The sequence below is a fragment of the Diabrotica virgifera genome, chromosome 7 (assembly GCF_917563875.1).
Source record: "Diabrotica virgifera virgifera chromosome 7, PGI_DIABVI_V3a".
Classification (NCBI taxonomy): Eukaryota; Metazoa; Arthropoda; class Insecta; order Coleoptera; family Chrysomelidae; genus Diabrotica; species Diabrotica virgifera.
Window position 1 is genome coordinate 250,068,383 of NC_065449.1, and position 16,656 is coordinate 250,085,038.

General features: G+C 35.6%; 1 protein-coding gene across 6 annotated transcripts in view; it reads right to left on the reverse strand.

Annotated features, from left to right (window-relative positions):
- Window positions 1–3,928: 3,928 nt before the first annotated feature.
- The window catches only part of LOC126888417 (uncharacterized), a 34,584-nt gene continuing 21,856 nt past the window's right edge, over window positions 3,929–16,656 (reverse strand). Inside the window, exons 5-7 of one of the 6 annotated variants that reach the window (XR_007699547.1) lie at window positions 13,941–14,107; window positions 9,213–10,608; window positions 3,929–8,149 (exon numbers count right to left, since the gene is read on the reverse strand). Coding sequence is in view for 1 of the 6 variants with exons in the window: in XM_050656668.1 (XP_050512625.1) it covers window positions 10,423–10,608; window positions 13,941–14,107 (353 nt within the window). In the remaining 5 variants the exon portion in view is untranslated. Of the gene's footprint in view, window positions 10,609–13,940; window positions 14,108–16,656 lie in introns of all 6 variants that reach the window. The other 5 variants (XR_007699543.1, XR_007699546.1, XR_007699544.1 and 2 more) reach the window with 5 other exon arrangements.

Consider the following 16,656-nt stretch of genomic DNA (forward strand, 5'->3'; position numbering starts at 1 on the left):
ATGCCTCAAGAAAACAGCTTCAGAACAACAATATGTAAAATCAGATGATAAAATGAGGTGTACTTTGACGAGGTGATTGAGAAACCAAATTTAAATATTTTTATTTTTTGTAGAAGTCTATTTGAGGGATATGTGTTATTTATTAACTAAAAATGTTTGTAACTGACCGTGATGTAATATGGGATGACTTAGTCGAAAAGAAAAATTCAGATGTGGATAGTGTGGTGGCTTTGTAAAGAAATAAAATAATTAAAATTATTAAAACCACGTGTTATTAATATACTGTGGAACATAATTGTGTAAATAAGACACTACACAAATTAATACAAGTTTAAAAATTGTAATTGAACTACAAGGAACCACTCTTTTTTGTAACTACATTGGAGGCAAAATTGACTCATAGTATCATTGTATCGCATTTACTTTTTAACCTTTTCTGGATTTGGATTCAGCTATTTGATTTTTTCCGTACAGTATTTGGTCACGTCTACTGAAATGGAATTTGCAGAATCCCTAAATGGTTTACAGTATGTATGTGTATGTGTTTCATAAAGGTAAAAAGTCAATGCTTGTGTTCTCTAATCCAGACCCAGTCCGTACGGACATCCAAAAAACATTTTAACTATAGTTGCTTCTCTTAATATGGCATCATCATCAACAACGATTTTATTCATCGTCGGATGTAATCCCTTCGGTGTGCCCATTCATTATGTGTTTGCTGTTTTTTTTTGCATCCGTTCGTGGCCAGCCAATCGCATGCTGGCATCAGTCCATCCTGTTTGAGGTCTGCTTCTACTTCTTTTGCCTGCCCCTAGTCGCCATTCGAGAATTCGCTTCCTCCAACGGTTGTCTTCCATTCTTCCTATGTGTACTACCCAGTCCCTGCTTAGTGCCGGCGCAAATTGATCCTAAGCGAACACAACCTGGCACCGGCGAGGTGCGTAGAGAGTTCTGCGCATCCTAATATCAGTGAATACAGTGCCAGGTCTAGCATACGAACGTTTGTCATCGGCGTACAGTTTTCTGGTGTCGTGGGACGCGTGACTCAATTCTCAGTTGCGGTTTTGTTTTCGAGATGGACGTAGAAAAGCTAATAGAACTCGTTCGGAATTACTATTATTATAAACAACACCGATTGTGATTGGATTGTCGTTGCAAAAACTGCTTACCTATTACATATATTTATATTAAATTAATATACCTACATACAACAGAAGTGTTTACTTCATTCTACGTTGATATATTTATATCTTGTCTACATATTTTATTTTTAAGCATGAACAAGCCCGGTATGATGACACATTTTATTTGAGGGTTGTGCGATATTCACAGATATGCTTAACGGTTTTTAATGATAATGTTGTGTAGATTTAAGAAATGAATGATATTTACAAAATTTTTATACCTATAGAAAAGGGATTACGCCATCATTTGTGACATTGTATTTCTAGGCCTGGATCCCGCGTACCAACAAAAAGTTGATTAATAGCACGCTGAAAATTTGTTAATAGCTTAACGGTGTCTCGTCAGACAAACTTTGATGTACGGGAACACTGAAACAGGGGAAGTTTTAATTGTGGAACAGGTTATAAATTTGGAACGTCAGACTACAAAAAACTTCATTTCATTAAACTCTCATGGAAAAATTAGACTGGTGTTTATCACTAACTGGGCATTTTAATGAGTGTAACAGGAAGAACATGTCAAATAACAGGAATCATGTTGGTTAGTAATAGCAGTCTGATTTTTGAATGAGAGTTTAATGATAGGGTAACAAATCGATTGGTTGTTCTGTCCGACAAAATACATGGGACGTTTTCGTAATGTGACGTTCCAAATTTTTAAACTGTTCCACTATTAAACCTTCCCCTGTTCCAGTGTTCCTGTACATCAAAGTTTGTCCGAATAGACACCGTTAAGCTACTAATAAATTTTCAGTTTGCCGGATCCAGGTCTATAAAGTATGTTTTGCTTTTAAAATAAAAGGTGTCCTTCATTTTGTGTAGGTTCATTTAATAAAAATAAAAGTTAAGTTTCTGTAATACTTAAGAGGCGGTATTTCGAAGACTTGCATCATATTGAAAAGATGTACCGCACGGCTCTGTAGTTAGTGTGACTTTTGCCAATAAATCAAAGTTATGCGTTTACAAGAGCATCATCATCATCATCCAGCCTCAAAAGTCCACTGCTGAACATAGGCCTCCTCCCCTCGTTTCCAACCCCATCTATCCTGCGCCGCCCTCATCCAGTTTTTATTTACCTTTCTCAAGTCGTCAGTCCATCTTGTAGGCGGTCGACCGACGCTTCTCTTGTCTTCTCTTGGCCTCCATTCCAATAACCTCTTCGTCCATCGCCCATCTATCATTCTGGCTACGTGTCCTGCCCATCTCCACTTCAACCTGGCTATCCTCTCGATGACGTCAGTCACCTTTGTTCTTCTCCTGATTTCTTCGTTTCTGATTTTGTCTCGCAGAGTTATTCCTAACATTGACCGCTCCATTCTTCTCTGCGTGACTCTTAGTTTGGTAGCCGAGGCTTTAGTTAAGGTAAGTGTTTCTGATCCGTACGTCAAGACTGGGAGGACGCACTGATCGAATACCTTTCTCTTTAGACATGTGGGTAACTCACTTTTAAAAGTTTCTCTCAGTTTTCCAAATGCTGCCCACCCAAGACCGATTCTTCTCTTCAGCTCATGAGTCTGGTTATCCCTGCCAATCGTAATTTCATGTCCCAGGTATTTATATCTATCTACGAGTTCTATTTCCTTCCCACCAATACTGATGTTCTGGTTGGGTACCAAATTTGTCATTATTTTTGTTTTTGAGATGTTTATATTTAAACCTACATTTTCTGTAGCTACAACGAGTTCTTGTACCATCTCTCTTGCCATACCTAGATCCTCAGCTACTATGACTATATCATCGGCGAAACGTAAGTTGTTTAGGTATTCTCCATCTATTTTTATTCCCTTTGTCATCCAATCCAAACTCTTGAAAGCATGTTCTAAGACCGTATTAAAAAGTTTAGGTGACATTGGGTCTCCTTGTCTAACCCCCCGTTCTATTTTTACAAGAGCATATTATTTGAAAAATAAGGAGTACATAATGTGTCATAATTATAATCTCCTTTATACAGATCAAAAAATTGTTTAGTATGTATTTCTAAATCCACACAATCATTGGAAAATGATTCATGGTAAAAAATATCTATTAATGACACTGTTATCGACAAAGTCGATCAATTTTAAACTTGTCATCATATATTTAGGTATTAGACTTTTGTTTATCGTTAAAAATTAAATGATGGTTGTCAATTGTATTTTTTGTGTTATTTAATATTTTAGCAAAAACATAATCAGCAAAAATCTTATTTAAAACATGCGAACCGTTTTTGCAATCACAATCAATGCAGTGTTTAACTTATGCTTGTTATTATAAAGGTATGTAGAAATAGAATACTCAGTGTAAGATATCTTTTTATGCACCCCGCTTATGATCAAATTCGATGTTTTCGAAAGTCATACCGCTACGACTACTAGGGACGTGTAAGATATTTTTAAAACGTTACTAGTTACATGTACGGAACTACCGTTTTTTAGTTGCCTACTCAATTCAGTACAAGGATCAGATACATCAGTATTTTGTAATCAGTATTTGTACTCAGTACCACTGAGAACCGGTATCAATAGTAACCGTTACACGTTTGCACTTATTTTGCCCGTCTCTATTCGTTACGGCGACAGCCGACGGTCGGGTTAGCTTGTGTTTAATATGCGGCACGCTAGAAAAATAACTGCACAGGTCACCCGTCCCACCGGCGCAGGTTGTGACTCGCTTAGGTTCAATATGCGCCGGGACTTAATCTGTACTTTCCTTTTATTCGCTTTTCTTCATTGGTATAGGTAAAAGGTTACGTATAATAACAGGTAGACAATTAAAATCATTTTATTATCAAAATAATAAAGATACAAAACATTCTTTGGCTAAATATAGAACAGTGTTTGAAATGTCTACGCTAACGGTCTTATACATTACCGTAAACAAGATTAAGCGCTTAGCGATTAAGAACTACAAACTACAACACATGGGACTCAATTGACTTTATCAACATTCCATTATTCAGCATTACCGTACTTTCCTCAAGGTACAGATAAACTTATTAAATTGTGTAGAAATATTCGATCCGTGCGTGACCATGATAGGGACACACGAAACTATGACAGCGCCCGTAGTGGCGAAATATGACAACTTTGGCGAATAATGATTGAATAATAATTTTTTTCAATAGATACTTCGCTTACCATATTATTGCCGTTTTGATTTTTATTATTTATATTTATATTTTCATACTGACTTTCTTTCCTTCCCCGATCTGGTGGTATATTCCAATCGTCAGCTATTTCCATTTTGTGTTACACACACACCACAAAATTAATAGTTCAATAGACCCAGCTAATGTTAAAATCTGGTAATCATAATTCACACTGTCTAATTGTTTTCGATGTACACTTACAGTTGAGTCCGCGAGTCTTTACCCGTGCGTCATTAATACCTGGCGAGATAAAACACATACTTTTTATCTAGCATCATTCTCTTCCACGCATGAAATTCATGACAAACCAGCTGCCGTTTGTTATTAAGTAAAAACACATGTTATTTTTATGAACGATCTAGACTCAGTGCATTGAAAAGAGGTAAGTACAAAGAAAGACAATTGGGGAAGTTTTCACATATTTTAAGTACAATTTCTGACGTTTTGGTTTGTTTACTTTTGTGGCTGTCAGTTTGTTAAATTTTTTGCTGTTATTTTGCCGAATTTTTGCGTTTTGAAGTTTTTTATAGTATACAAACAGTTGTTTTCACAACTAATTTATTATTGGAGTTAGAAAGTTTATGTTATTTTACGACAAATTTTGACAACGTACAAATAACCTCATTGTTGAAAAAGTTAAGGAATGCTTGTGTTTAATGTTCCGCCAAAGTGAATAAAATAACTAAAAGAAAGTATGTTATCGAATTTTTTTATAAATTGTTTATTTATTTATTAAGCAATGATAATAAAAGAATTTATTAAGCTACTTCAAATGTAGCTGTAATTATGCACCAAAATTTTAAAGCAAAACTTAAATTTGATATTCTATTTACTTGATAACGTCAAATTTTATACTATATCCCGTGATCGGAATAATAGCCACTTTCTGTCACTTACTGTTGCGTTTAATAAATTTCCGACTTATTTCGTATACTTTAAATGATGACGTACGGGTAAAGACTCGGGAACTCAACTGTAATTAATGTTAACACCGACAGCTAAACTATAACGAAAAAGTGAAGAAAAACCCTTAAAATTGATATTTTCTTCAGAAAACTTCCAAATATCCGCTTTTTAATTTGACGTTTATTCGACACTCGAACTTATTGTTTGTATAATAAATTTTATCAAAAATGATAAATAAAATATTACATTAACGTCAAATATGTCATATGTGTATCTTATAATATGTTTAACGTCAAATTGTGTTCGCCAAAAATTTCAGGAGGCTACGCTAGGTGTCGCGTCAGTCATGCACGGAGCGAATAGCATTCAAAGTAGCGATTAAGAACGCTAAAACTGTCAGGAACTTATTTTCCAAAACTAAAACTCCTTTGTCTTCTCTTAAACAAATTAATCTTGTTTACCACATTCCATGCGTCTTAACACATTCAATTTTTTGACCGATAAACCTACCACAAGTATCCTAGTGGGAGGATTGGAGAAGAAAACAAAAGGATCTTGCTGCTTTATCCTTTATTGAAGACGTTTAGGACATGAATTCATATACATCATCAGTTCATTCTATAATTCAATGAGCTTACATCCATAATGAAAGTTACAAAAAATAACTTACCAGAACTTGCAGCTGAAAGTTTAATTCCATGGTTCCTGTGTTGAACTTATGCTTCGCTTCTACCTTTGTAGAGCTGCAAATTCTTGTCAGTTATGTTATTACTTTTAGAAGAACTGTGTATGAAAACTTATAAGTACTTGAGACATGAAATTCGGTTGGGAAGAGATAACCAAACGTGCGAGCTCCCACGTCGCATAGGATTAGCCTGGGCAGCATTTGGTAAACTGAACTACATATGTATTTAAATCGGACTTGCCCATATGCCTCAAAAGGAAAATCTTTGGCCAGTGTGTGGCCTGTACTCACTTATGGAGCCGAAACATTAACACTCACAAAAAGATAGTAAACAAGATTCGTGTAACTCAGAGGGCTATAGAGCGCCAGATGTTGGGTGTCTCCCTGAGAGACCGAATCCCAAACGAAAAAATACGCCGTAGAACAAAAACAACAGAAGGTGTCGAAAAAATCGCATCGTTAAAATGGAATTGGGCAGGACACGTCGCCAGATTGTCAGACAACGGATGGACAAAACGTATTGTCGAGTGAAGACCACGAGCACTACGGAGCAGAGTACGCCCACCAACCAGATGGGCCGACGCTCTGAAACATGTTATCGGTAACTGGATGCAAGCCGCACAAAACAGACAGATGGAAAGAGCTGAGGGAGGCCTATATCCAGCAGTGGACGTGTACGGGTTGATGATGATATGTATCGAAACGTATTCAAATAAAGGTGAAGTAGCAAGATCTTTCTGATTACTTCTCCAATTTTGTGATTGATAACCCTCCGACAAACGTCCTTGTGAATTACATATTATATTTCAATTGACGGTCGTACTTTAATACCATTACAATTAGTTTTTGATACTAATATAATTATATATTATAAAATTTGATACTAATATAACTTCTTTTTTGATTTGGAGTTCCTCCATTTCACCTATTCTTGTGACTTTTTATATAGCAAAAGCAATGATCTATTAATCGCAAAAACGGCAACTAGGGGTGAAATAGCACAGTAAATATACAATTTATCGTAGCTGTATAGTACAGTTTACAACAAACGCAAATTACGGTGAGGTTTTGTTGTCAAAATTTTAAAAGGACCGCCTTTAAGAACCCGCGAGATAAAAGTAACTAATAGCAACCTCTCAGAGAACATTAAAATCTTGTCCTTGAATATAAAAGGACTTAAGTCCGTATCACGTTACTCCAAGTTTCATTAGCTGTATCAGGCATGTTCCTAGTTCTAGAATAGACAAAGAAACTATTAAACTGGATCCCTTTACAAACCAGACGTTCATTACTGAGAATTGATCAGCAAAACCGAGACCAAACTCAGTAAGAAGCGAGAAGATCCAACGCGGCGCAGATAATGCTAACTAATGCTTATCAATCTCTCCCAGAACATTAAAATCTTGTCGTGGAAGCTAAATGGCCTCAACTCAGGTATTAGGGAACCTCTAAGTTTCATTAGTCCTTTCAGGCATGAGTATAGTCCTAGAATAGACTAAGAATAGATAAACAAACTATTAAAGTGGATCTCGTCACAAACCAGACGTTCATTACTGAGAGTCGGCATAACCGCGAAGAAGCTCAGTAAAATCCGAAAAAGTCCAACGCAGCGCTGATAATACTAAATATAATAATGCTTATTAATCTCTCCGAGAACATTAAAATCTTGTCGTAGAAGCTAAATGCCTCAACTCCGGTATCAAGAACCTCCAAGTTTCATTGGCCCTATCAGGCATGTTCCTATTCCTAGAATAGACTAAGAATCGATAAAGAAATTATTAAACTGGATCCGGTTAGAAACCAGACGTTCATTACAGAGAATTGGTCAGCAAAACCGCGAAGAAGCTCAGTAAGAACCCAATAAGCCCAACGCAGCGCTGATAACACTAACTAATGCTTATTAATCTCTTCCAGAACATTAAAATCTTCTCATGAAAGCTAAAATGCCTCAACTCCAGTATCAGGGAACCTCCAAGTTTTATTCGCCCTATCAGGCATGTTCCTATTCCTAGAATAGACTAATAATCGACAAAAAAACTATTAAACTGGATCCCCCTACAAACCAGATGTTCATTGGTCAGCGAAATGACCATGAGAATTGGTCAGCAAAACCGCCGAAGAAGCTCAGTAAAAACAGAAAAAGTCCAAGGCAGCGCTGATAACACTAACTAATGCTTATTAATCTCTTCGAGAACATTAAAATCTTGTCATGAAAGTTAAAATTCCTCAACTCCAGTATCAGGGAACCTACAAGTTTCATTAGCCCTATCAGGCATGTTCCTATTCCTAGAATAGACTAAGAATCGACAAAAAAACTATTAAACTGAAAGAACTGAAAAAGTCCAAGGCAGCGCTGATAACACTAACTAATGCTTATTAATCTAAAATCTTGTCATGAAAGCTAAAATGCCTCAACTCCAGTATCAGGGAACCTCCAAGTTTTATTAGCCCTATCAGGCATGTTCCTATTCCTAGAATAGACTAATAATCGACAAAAAAAAACTATTAAACTGGATCCCGCTACAAACCAGACGTTCATTAATGAGAATTGGTCAGCAAAACCGCCGAAGAAGCTCAGTAAGAACCGAAAAAGTCCAAGGCAGCGCTGATAGCACTAACTAATGCTTATTAATCTCTCCGAGAACACTAAAATCTGGTCGTGGAAGCTAAAATGCTTCAACTCCTTATCAGGAAACCTCCCAGCTTCATTAGCCCTATCAGGCATGTTCCTAGCCCCAGAAAAGACTAAGCATCGACAAAGAAACTATTAGACTGGTTCTCGTTACAAATTAGACGTTCGTTACTGAGAATCGGTCAGCAAAACTGCCGAAGAAGCTCAGTAAGAACCCAATAAGCCCAACGCAGCCCAGATAATGCTAACTAATGCTTATCAATCTCTCCGAGAACATTAAAATCTTGTCATGAAAGCTAAAATGTCTCAAAGTCCAACGCAGCGCTGATAACACTAACTCATGCTTATCAATCTCTCCGAGAACATTAAAATCTGGTCGTGGAAGATAAAATGCTTCAACTCCTTATCAGGAAACCTCCAAGCTTCGTTAGCCCTATCAGGCATGTTCCTAGCCCCAGAAAAAACTAAGAATCGAGAAAGAAACTATTAGACTGGTTCCCGTTACTGATCAGACGTTCATTAATGAGACTTGGTCAGCAAAACCGCCGAAGAAGCTCAGTAAGAACCCGATAATCCCACCGCAGCCCAGATAATGCTAACTAATGTTTATTAATCTCTTCGAGAACATTAAAATCTTGTCATGAAAGCTAAAATGCCTCATCTCCAGTATCAGGGAACCTCCAAGTTTCATTAGCCCTATCGAGCTTGTTCATATTCCTTGAATAGACTAAGAATCGATAACGAAACTATTAAACTGGATCCCGTTAGAAACCAGACGTTCATTACAGATAATTGTTCAGCAAAACCGCGAAGCAGCTCAGTAAGAACCCAATAATCCCACCGCAGCCCAGATAATGCTAACTAATGCTTATCAATCTCTCCGAGAACATTAAAATCTTGTCATGAAAGCTAAAATGCCTCAACTCCAGTATCAGGGAACCTCCAAGTTTTATTAGCCCTATCAGGCATGTTAATATTCCTAGAATAGACTAAGAATCGACAAAAAAAAACTATTAAACTGGATCCCCTTACAAACCAGACGTTCATTACAGAGAATTGGTCAGCAAAACAGCGAAAAAGCTCAGTAAGAACCGTAAAAATCCAACGCAGGAAAGGACATCTGCTGAAAATCCGCTGAAGCAAGGTCTCGATCCAAAAGAAGCTTGACATAGCTAGAGAGTATGTAAAAGAAAACTTTCAAGCAAGGTGTACAAGACCAAGTGACTCCTTCATCTCAAATCTACAACACGTAGCAGTAACTATGGTTCATTTTTTAAATAGGAGGAGTACACTCAACAGACAGATTCAGGGCCCAATAATGTCACTAGAAAAATAACCAGATTCATTTTCTTTTTTGGTTGATCATGTCGGCCTTCGACGGTAATCCATAAATAAAATATACTAAAACATTGCCAAAGAGGTCAAAAACAACTGTTTTTATATAAATGCACAATAAAAATTAAAGAAATATCACAGAAAACAAAAAATCGCCGACATAACTTAATTAATCTATGAATTTTAAATGCTATTAGTGTCAAAATTTCATAAATGTCAATAGTGTCAAAATTTAATAATTTATTGGAGTAAACTTGCCAGCAGTTGGACCAATTACAAACAAGAATTAAGGCGCGGTAAATTTGAATTACTCCTCCTATTTAAAAAATGAACCATAATACATAGCAGATACGCCACTGAAAGAATGCTGAACTCGATTATCGTTACTCCACGCACCTCACCATAAGATACGTTCACTGTATGTAAGAACTGATATTTTGGCGGTTAACACTGATACAATGATAACACCGATACAACAAATACTATCTAACAGTCCAAATGCATATATATCTAATAAACATATTAAAATACAAAAATCTTCAGCGTGTTAGGCTCAGTAAACGTTCGGTAAGAATCCAGACACTTCGTGGATGTTTATTCGCGTCGCAACGTATATTCTGCGTTCGTTCTGCATCTCCTTTACGTCCATGCAAGTGATGGGATGCTTTCCAATTAACAACTTGTGGCTGTAGTTCCGCAAATCCAAATTTTTCCAACTGGACACGCTATATATGTATATCTATACAACAAAAAAATCGATTAGTTCGTGAATAGACCAAGTTAGCAAAGATTTTACACTTCAGACAAGCGATATACAGAATACTTACAATACAGCGGTACACAAAACACAAAAAAATTAAAATAGTAGTACTTATTAAGTCTTGATAATACAATCTAAAAATATAGGTGGTACCAAAAATAACAAAAGGAACTGTAGGTGATACATAACTGAAAAAGATCGAGAGCCGCTGGTCTAACCAATAGTTTGATCGACGTAGAGAATGTGGGCAGAACGGAGAGCGGTAACAAACTATTAGTTCAGAGAAATAAGGAAAAAAAATATCCTGTTGGTGACACATCCCTCTCCAGGCCGAAACCAAATTTTTTGAGTAGTATGGACATCTATAATAATAATAATAACCTATATGTTTCCTGCAGCCGATTTTGATGATATATATAGTTATAAACAAATAAAGATAAAAAACGGTAAATTTTCGCTTTTTTCGTCTATAACCAAAAAGTTAAGTATTTTAAACAAATTTGAGAGTGAGAAACTCATAAATCGCATAAAAAACTTCAATATGGCGTTCGCTGAATATGTCTATCCTTATTGGTTGCTTAAAAAATTGCAAAATAAATCATAAATTTTGAGTTTTTTATAAATATTCATAACTTATGTAAAAATTAACTTAGAACGTTCATATTGCACGGAATGCTGAGACTTCTGGTGCTTAAATGATACCCTAGATTTCAAAGCAATTGGTCAAATAGTTTAAAAGGTATTTAATTTGTTTATCCCAAATTAATTTTTTTTGCAACGCTATAAGTCAGAAAATGATGAAGTTACACTAATACTTTGGATAGTTTATGAAAGAAGAAGATTTATACTATTTATTTAATTAAAAAAATGACAAAAAATAATTCTAAATACTGCAAAATAATTTTGCAAAAACATGTAAATTAAAAAAGGGGGGCTAACTTCGTCCCTAATTGTCCTGGGATAATTGTTTTTCTTTCTAAATGTGTATAAAAATTCATTCTTTCAAAATATGAAAAAATAATTTTTCTACGGGTAACGGTTAAAAAGTTATTCTAATTGTTTGTAAGTAAGCAAAAAATCGACGCGTTTTTGCAAAATAATTTTACACTGTTTAAAATTACTTTTTGTCATTTTTTTTTAATTAAGTCGATAGCACAGTATAAGGAGGGGCAGTAGAACCAATCTCCGAAAAATTGGAAGTAAAATCTGTAGTCGCGCATGGCGACCGCGCAGTGTTGGCAGTCGCTTTTGCCCCACTCTCGCATTGCTATTCACATTGAAACGTACGGCTTTTAACAGGGAAAACCCGCATCCACCACTGGTGAATTACCAATTGCGTCCTGCCGGTATTACTTCTTGAGATCAAAGCGCCGACAGAAGAGTGATTTTACTGTGGAACCTCTATATACTGTGTCGATAGTATAAATGTTCTTCTTCCATAAATTGACAGAAATTTTACCTCATAAGTAACCTCATAATTATCTGTCTTATAGTGTTGCAAAATAAATGAATTTGGGATAAACAAATTAAATAACTTTTAAACTATTTGACCAATGGCTTTGAAATTTAAAATATAATATAAGCACCAGAAGTCTCGGCAATTCGTGTAATAAGAAGGTTCTAAGTTAATATTTACATAAGTTATGAATATTTAAAAAAACTCAAAATTTATAATTTATTTTGCAATTTTCTAAGCAACTAATAAGGATAGACATATTTAGCGAACGCCATATTGAAATTTTTTAGACGATTTATGAGTTTCTTACTCTCAAATTTGTTTTACAATTACAATTTACTCTCAAATGCTTAACTTTTTGGTTACAGACGAAAAAAGCGAAAATTTACCGTTTTTTGATCTTCATTTGTTTATAACTATGTATATCATCAAAATCGGCTGCAGGAAACATAAAGGTTATTAATAAAGATGTCCATACTACTCAAAAAATTTGGTTTCGGCCTGGAGGGGGATGTGTCACGAGAAAAATCTTATTTCTCTGGACTATATAGAGAAACACAAAGCCAGGATTGAGGTCCTTAATACAGTGGCTTGAACTCCCCAAATTTTTAAACAATTAAATTTTGAATGATGTTTCTAGAGGAAATTTTAGCTTTTGTATCTTGACAGTGGCTTTTAAATATAAGAGTTCGCTCCATTCTTAGCCCAATATATTTTGGTCCTTTGCAGTGATCTAGCTCACTTTTCTTAAGGATGCTGGAAGTTTAAATGGAAAAGCGCTAGGTTTTTGAGAAGTATTGTTTTATAAAAATTGTTGTTATAGTAGTCTGTTAGCTGGAGTTAAGAGGCAATCAAACAAGGGGGAAATAAAATTATCCAGGCTTTGGCCAAACTTTTCAACGAATGCATTTACCAAGGGAAAGCCCATTCTCAATGGAACAATGCAGTCACTGTTTTATTACACAGGAAAGGATTACACGTAACAGATCTAAAAAACTACCTTCCTATCAGTTTACTGTCACATATGTATTATAAACTTTTCACAAAAATTATCAACAAAAGACTGGGGGCTATGTTAAACTTCTCAGCATAGAGAACAAGCTGGATTTAGATCTAAATATAGCACTAACGACCACTTACTGGTACCTAATAGAAAAAACCTGAACCTAATAGAAAAGTTTTTGCACAAAACAAACCATTAGCACTAATATTCGTGGACTACGAGAAAGCATTCGATACCATAAGCCAGCAGAACATGTTAAAAGTATTGACAGAATGCCGAATAGACCATCGCTACACTAACATGATCAAATATATCTACCAAAAGGCAACGGCTATCGTAAGACTATCTGAACAATAAACAAATAAATTCTGTATTTGGGATTCTGAACCGAATCCCAAACGAAAAAATACGCCGTAGAACAAAAACAACAGACGCTGTCGAAAAAATCGCGTCGCTAAAGTGGAATTGGGCAGGGCACGTCGCCAGATTGTCAGACAACCGATGGACAAAACGTATTGTCGAGTGGAGGCCACGAGAAGAAGCACTACGGAGCAGACGACGCCCACCAACCAGATGGGCCGACGATCTGAAGCATGTTATCGGTAATTGGATGCAAGCCGCACAAAACAGAGGCAGATGGATAGAGCTGAGGGAGACTTATATTCAGAAGTGGACGTGTACGTTTACAAGTTTAGAAAGGAGAGGGGAAAATTTGTGGTGTGACAATTGTTACTTTTTAAAATAGAAGCTTAGAAAAATGCGCGAAAGCGAGTTGAAAGGATGTCCGTTACAAAACACAAATAAAAAGAGTAGCACAGCAATTAATAGTTTAGCATCAAGTTATTTACTTACACTTCCAACGTCGGTACCTAAAATTAAGGTATTTCCGTAAACATAAATGCAAGTGATGAAACATTTAAATATCTCCCAGATACTGAACGCTTTCTTGCTGCATTTGTCGTTCTCTCCAAGTAGAAAAAATTCGATAAGATTACAATTAAGAAAATCCTCACATTTACCTAAAATATCAATAGATTGTTCAATAAGTTTATTAATTCATATTCATAACACAAATATTTGGACACTAAGTGTTAGAGACGGCAACACAGCTTAGTACCCATCCCCGCTTGCGATAGCGAAACTCAATTTGACAGAGAGAAGACCACCAAACGAAACAGTCGTATTAAGCAGGCTCTCCAAAAAGTTCGTTACGTTTTGGAATAGAAAAAAAAACAAGTAGAAGAAAAAGATTTTATAATATACATTTGAAATTAGCTGTGAGCCGATGAGTAGAGGGGATTAAGGGAGGGAGGCACTTAACATAGAGCAGTGGCGGATCCAGCATCATCAAGAGGGGGGGCGATTGGCTAAATTTCTATGAAAAATCATTGAATAAATGAATGTTTTTATAATCTTTATATATAACTTAGCTTGAGAGGGGGGGCGGTGGCCCCGTCGCCCTCCCCTGGATCCGTCACGGGTCTTAGCGATAAACTATCTTTGAAATACCATTGTCATAAAATTCTGCCGCCTGAGACTTCAACCAGGTATTCAACGCCGTTCCGTAGCCCGCATCGTCATCAAAACGCTGCGTTGCAAGTCCGGTCTTCATTTCTCTAAACAGGTGGTAGTCGCTAGGTGCAAGATCCGGACTATACGGCGGATGAGAAAACACCTCCCACTTGAATTGAAAAGACAAGTTCATCCGTCACAATGCTTGGCCGTTAACTTAGTTCTTCATCGTGCACATTGGTTCGGCAATTTTTGGATTTAATGCACCATTGATGCACTCCACCTTCAGTGATCACATTGTTCCCATTAACAGCACAAATTTCGCGATAAATTTCAATTGGTTTGTTGTTTTTAGCCTACAAGAACCGTATTACCGATCGCACCTCACAACTGGCGGGGTTTTTGATCGCGATACACATTTCAAACAGCTGTTGTAAAATAACGAGAAGAGCAGTGGCTTCGCGCTGGCAAGACTGGACAGCTGCTGAACGGAGGAACGCCACGATGCTAAGATGTCCGCGCTAGCCCCGCCCCTAGCGGCTACAGATCAAAATGTAATGAAATTTCTGGATAACCCTACAGGGTATATACATAACTTTTTGAAAAGTGTGTGTAAATAAAATCTAATTCGTATGCACAATGCACATGTGTTTTTATACGACCAAATAAGTCCATATACAGTATACACTAAAGCATACAGGATGATTGATTAATGTGGTAAAGCTCAATAGATACGCTATATTAACCCTTAAACGCCCAAGGGTGGGTAAAAAATGTCCACCTAATGCGTATTCCCTTGTTACATATTTATTACGTGTTTAAAAAATTTTTAAAAATTATTTATTGTTAAAAAGACAGTCCTTTATCGAATGTTAATTTGGTTCTACCGATATTTTTGAAAATAAAAGTAGCATCTTGAGTTAAATATGGGTGGGCATAAAAAATACACCCTTGGTAAAACTTGTTACTAAAGGTTTCTATATAATTTCTCGTTGGTAGGAAGATCATCCATATAATTATCGACGTATAATTACATAATCTACATAATTATCCGCCAATGAGGAGGTTTAAAGGAAAAATGTGGAGAAAATCGACAAATTTTAATTACTGGCTTTTACTGGTATGTTAATTTTGAAATACATTGTAATTTTGTTGTAAGGTTTGTACATTATTTATATTAATATTTTAGAAGTTGCTGTGTTTATTAAGCATCAGATTCTTAAGTTTAATCCATTTCCAACAACTCTCAATAAATATATTAGCTATTTTCGAGGTGGACATTTTTTACCCACCCTTGGGCGTACATGGAACCTAAAAAAGGTTGGGCGTTTAAGGGTTAATAGATAGCAATAAAAGTTAATAACAAAAATTTACTTTGAGCTTTACATTACAAAATTAGTTAGAATCTTACAGGTTGTTCGATAACACAGTGGCAGACCAAACTTATGTTTTTTAAAATGGAACACCCTATATTTTATTTTATATTCGAAATCCTGTTAACTTCTCCATCACAAAAATATAAAGGTTTGTTATGTTATACAGGGTATTTACAAAGTTATAACCAATTTTGTATGAAAATCGTAACAAGTTCAAGTCACTGTATAAATAAAAATAAGCACAACAGCAATGGTTTATTAATGCCATATTTTTTATTTATTGTCAAAATTTTCAAGAATTATTGACATTGCTAATTTTCTTTATATCAAATACAGGGTGAGTCAAAACGCAACTACATTATTTTCTCAGTAATGTTAAATGGAATACCCTGTATTTTATATCATTATTGAAAAGTAACATTACCGTACTTTAATTTTTATAACATTCCCTATGTCCAAATTTAATAGTTTTCGAGATATGTTCATTTTTCAGAGCAAATTATTTTAGGTGTCTAAATTTATCTAAATTTTAAGTAATTCATGACTGAATTGACAATTGACGATTACTGATTATCAATACGGTAATCAATGTAACACTGTAGCAAATAAAGAAATAAAAATAATTTATTAGTAATACATTTTACAAAAAAAAAACACAACCACAACATGCAACATTTTTG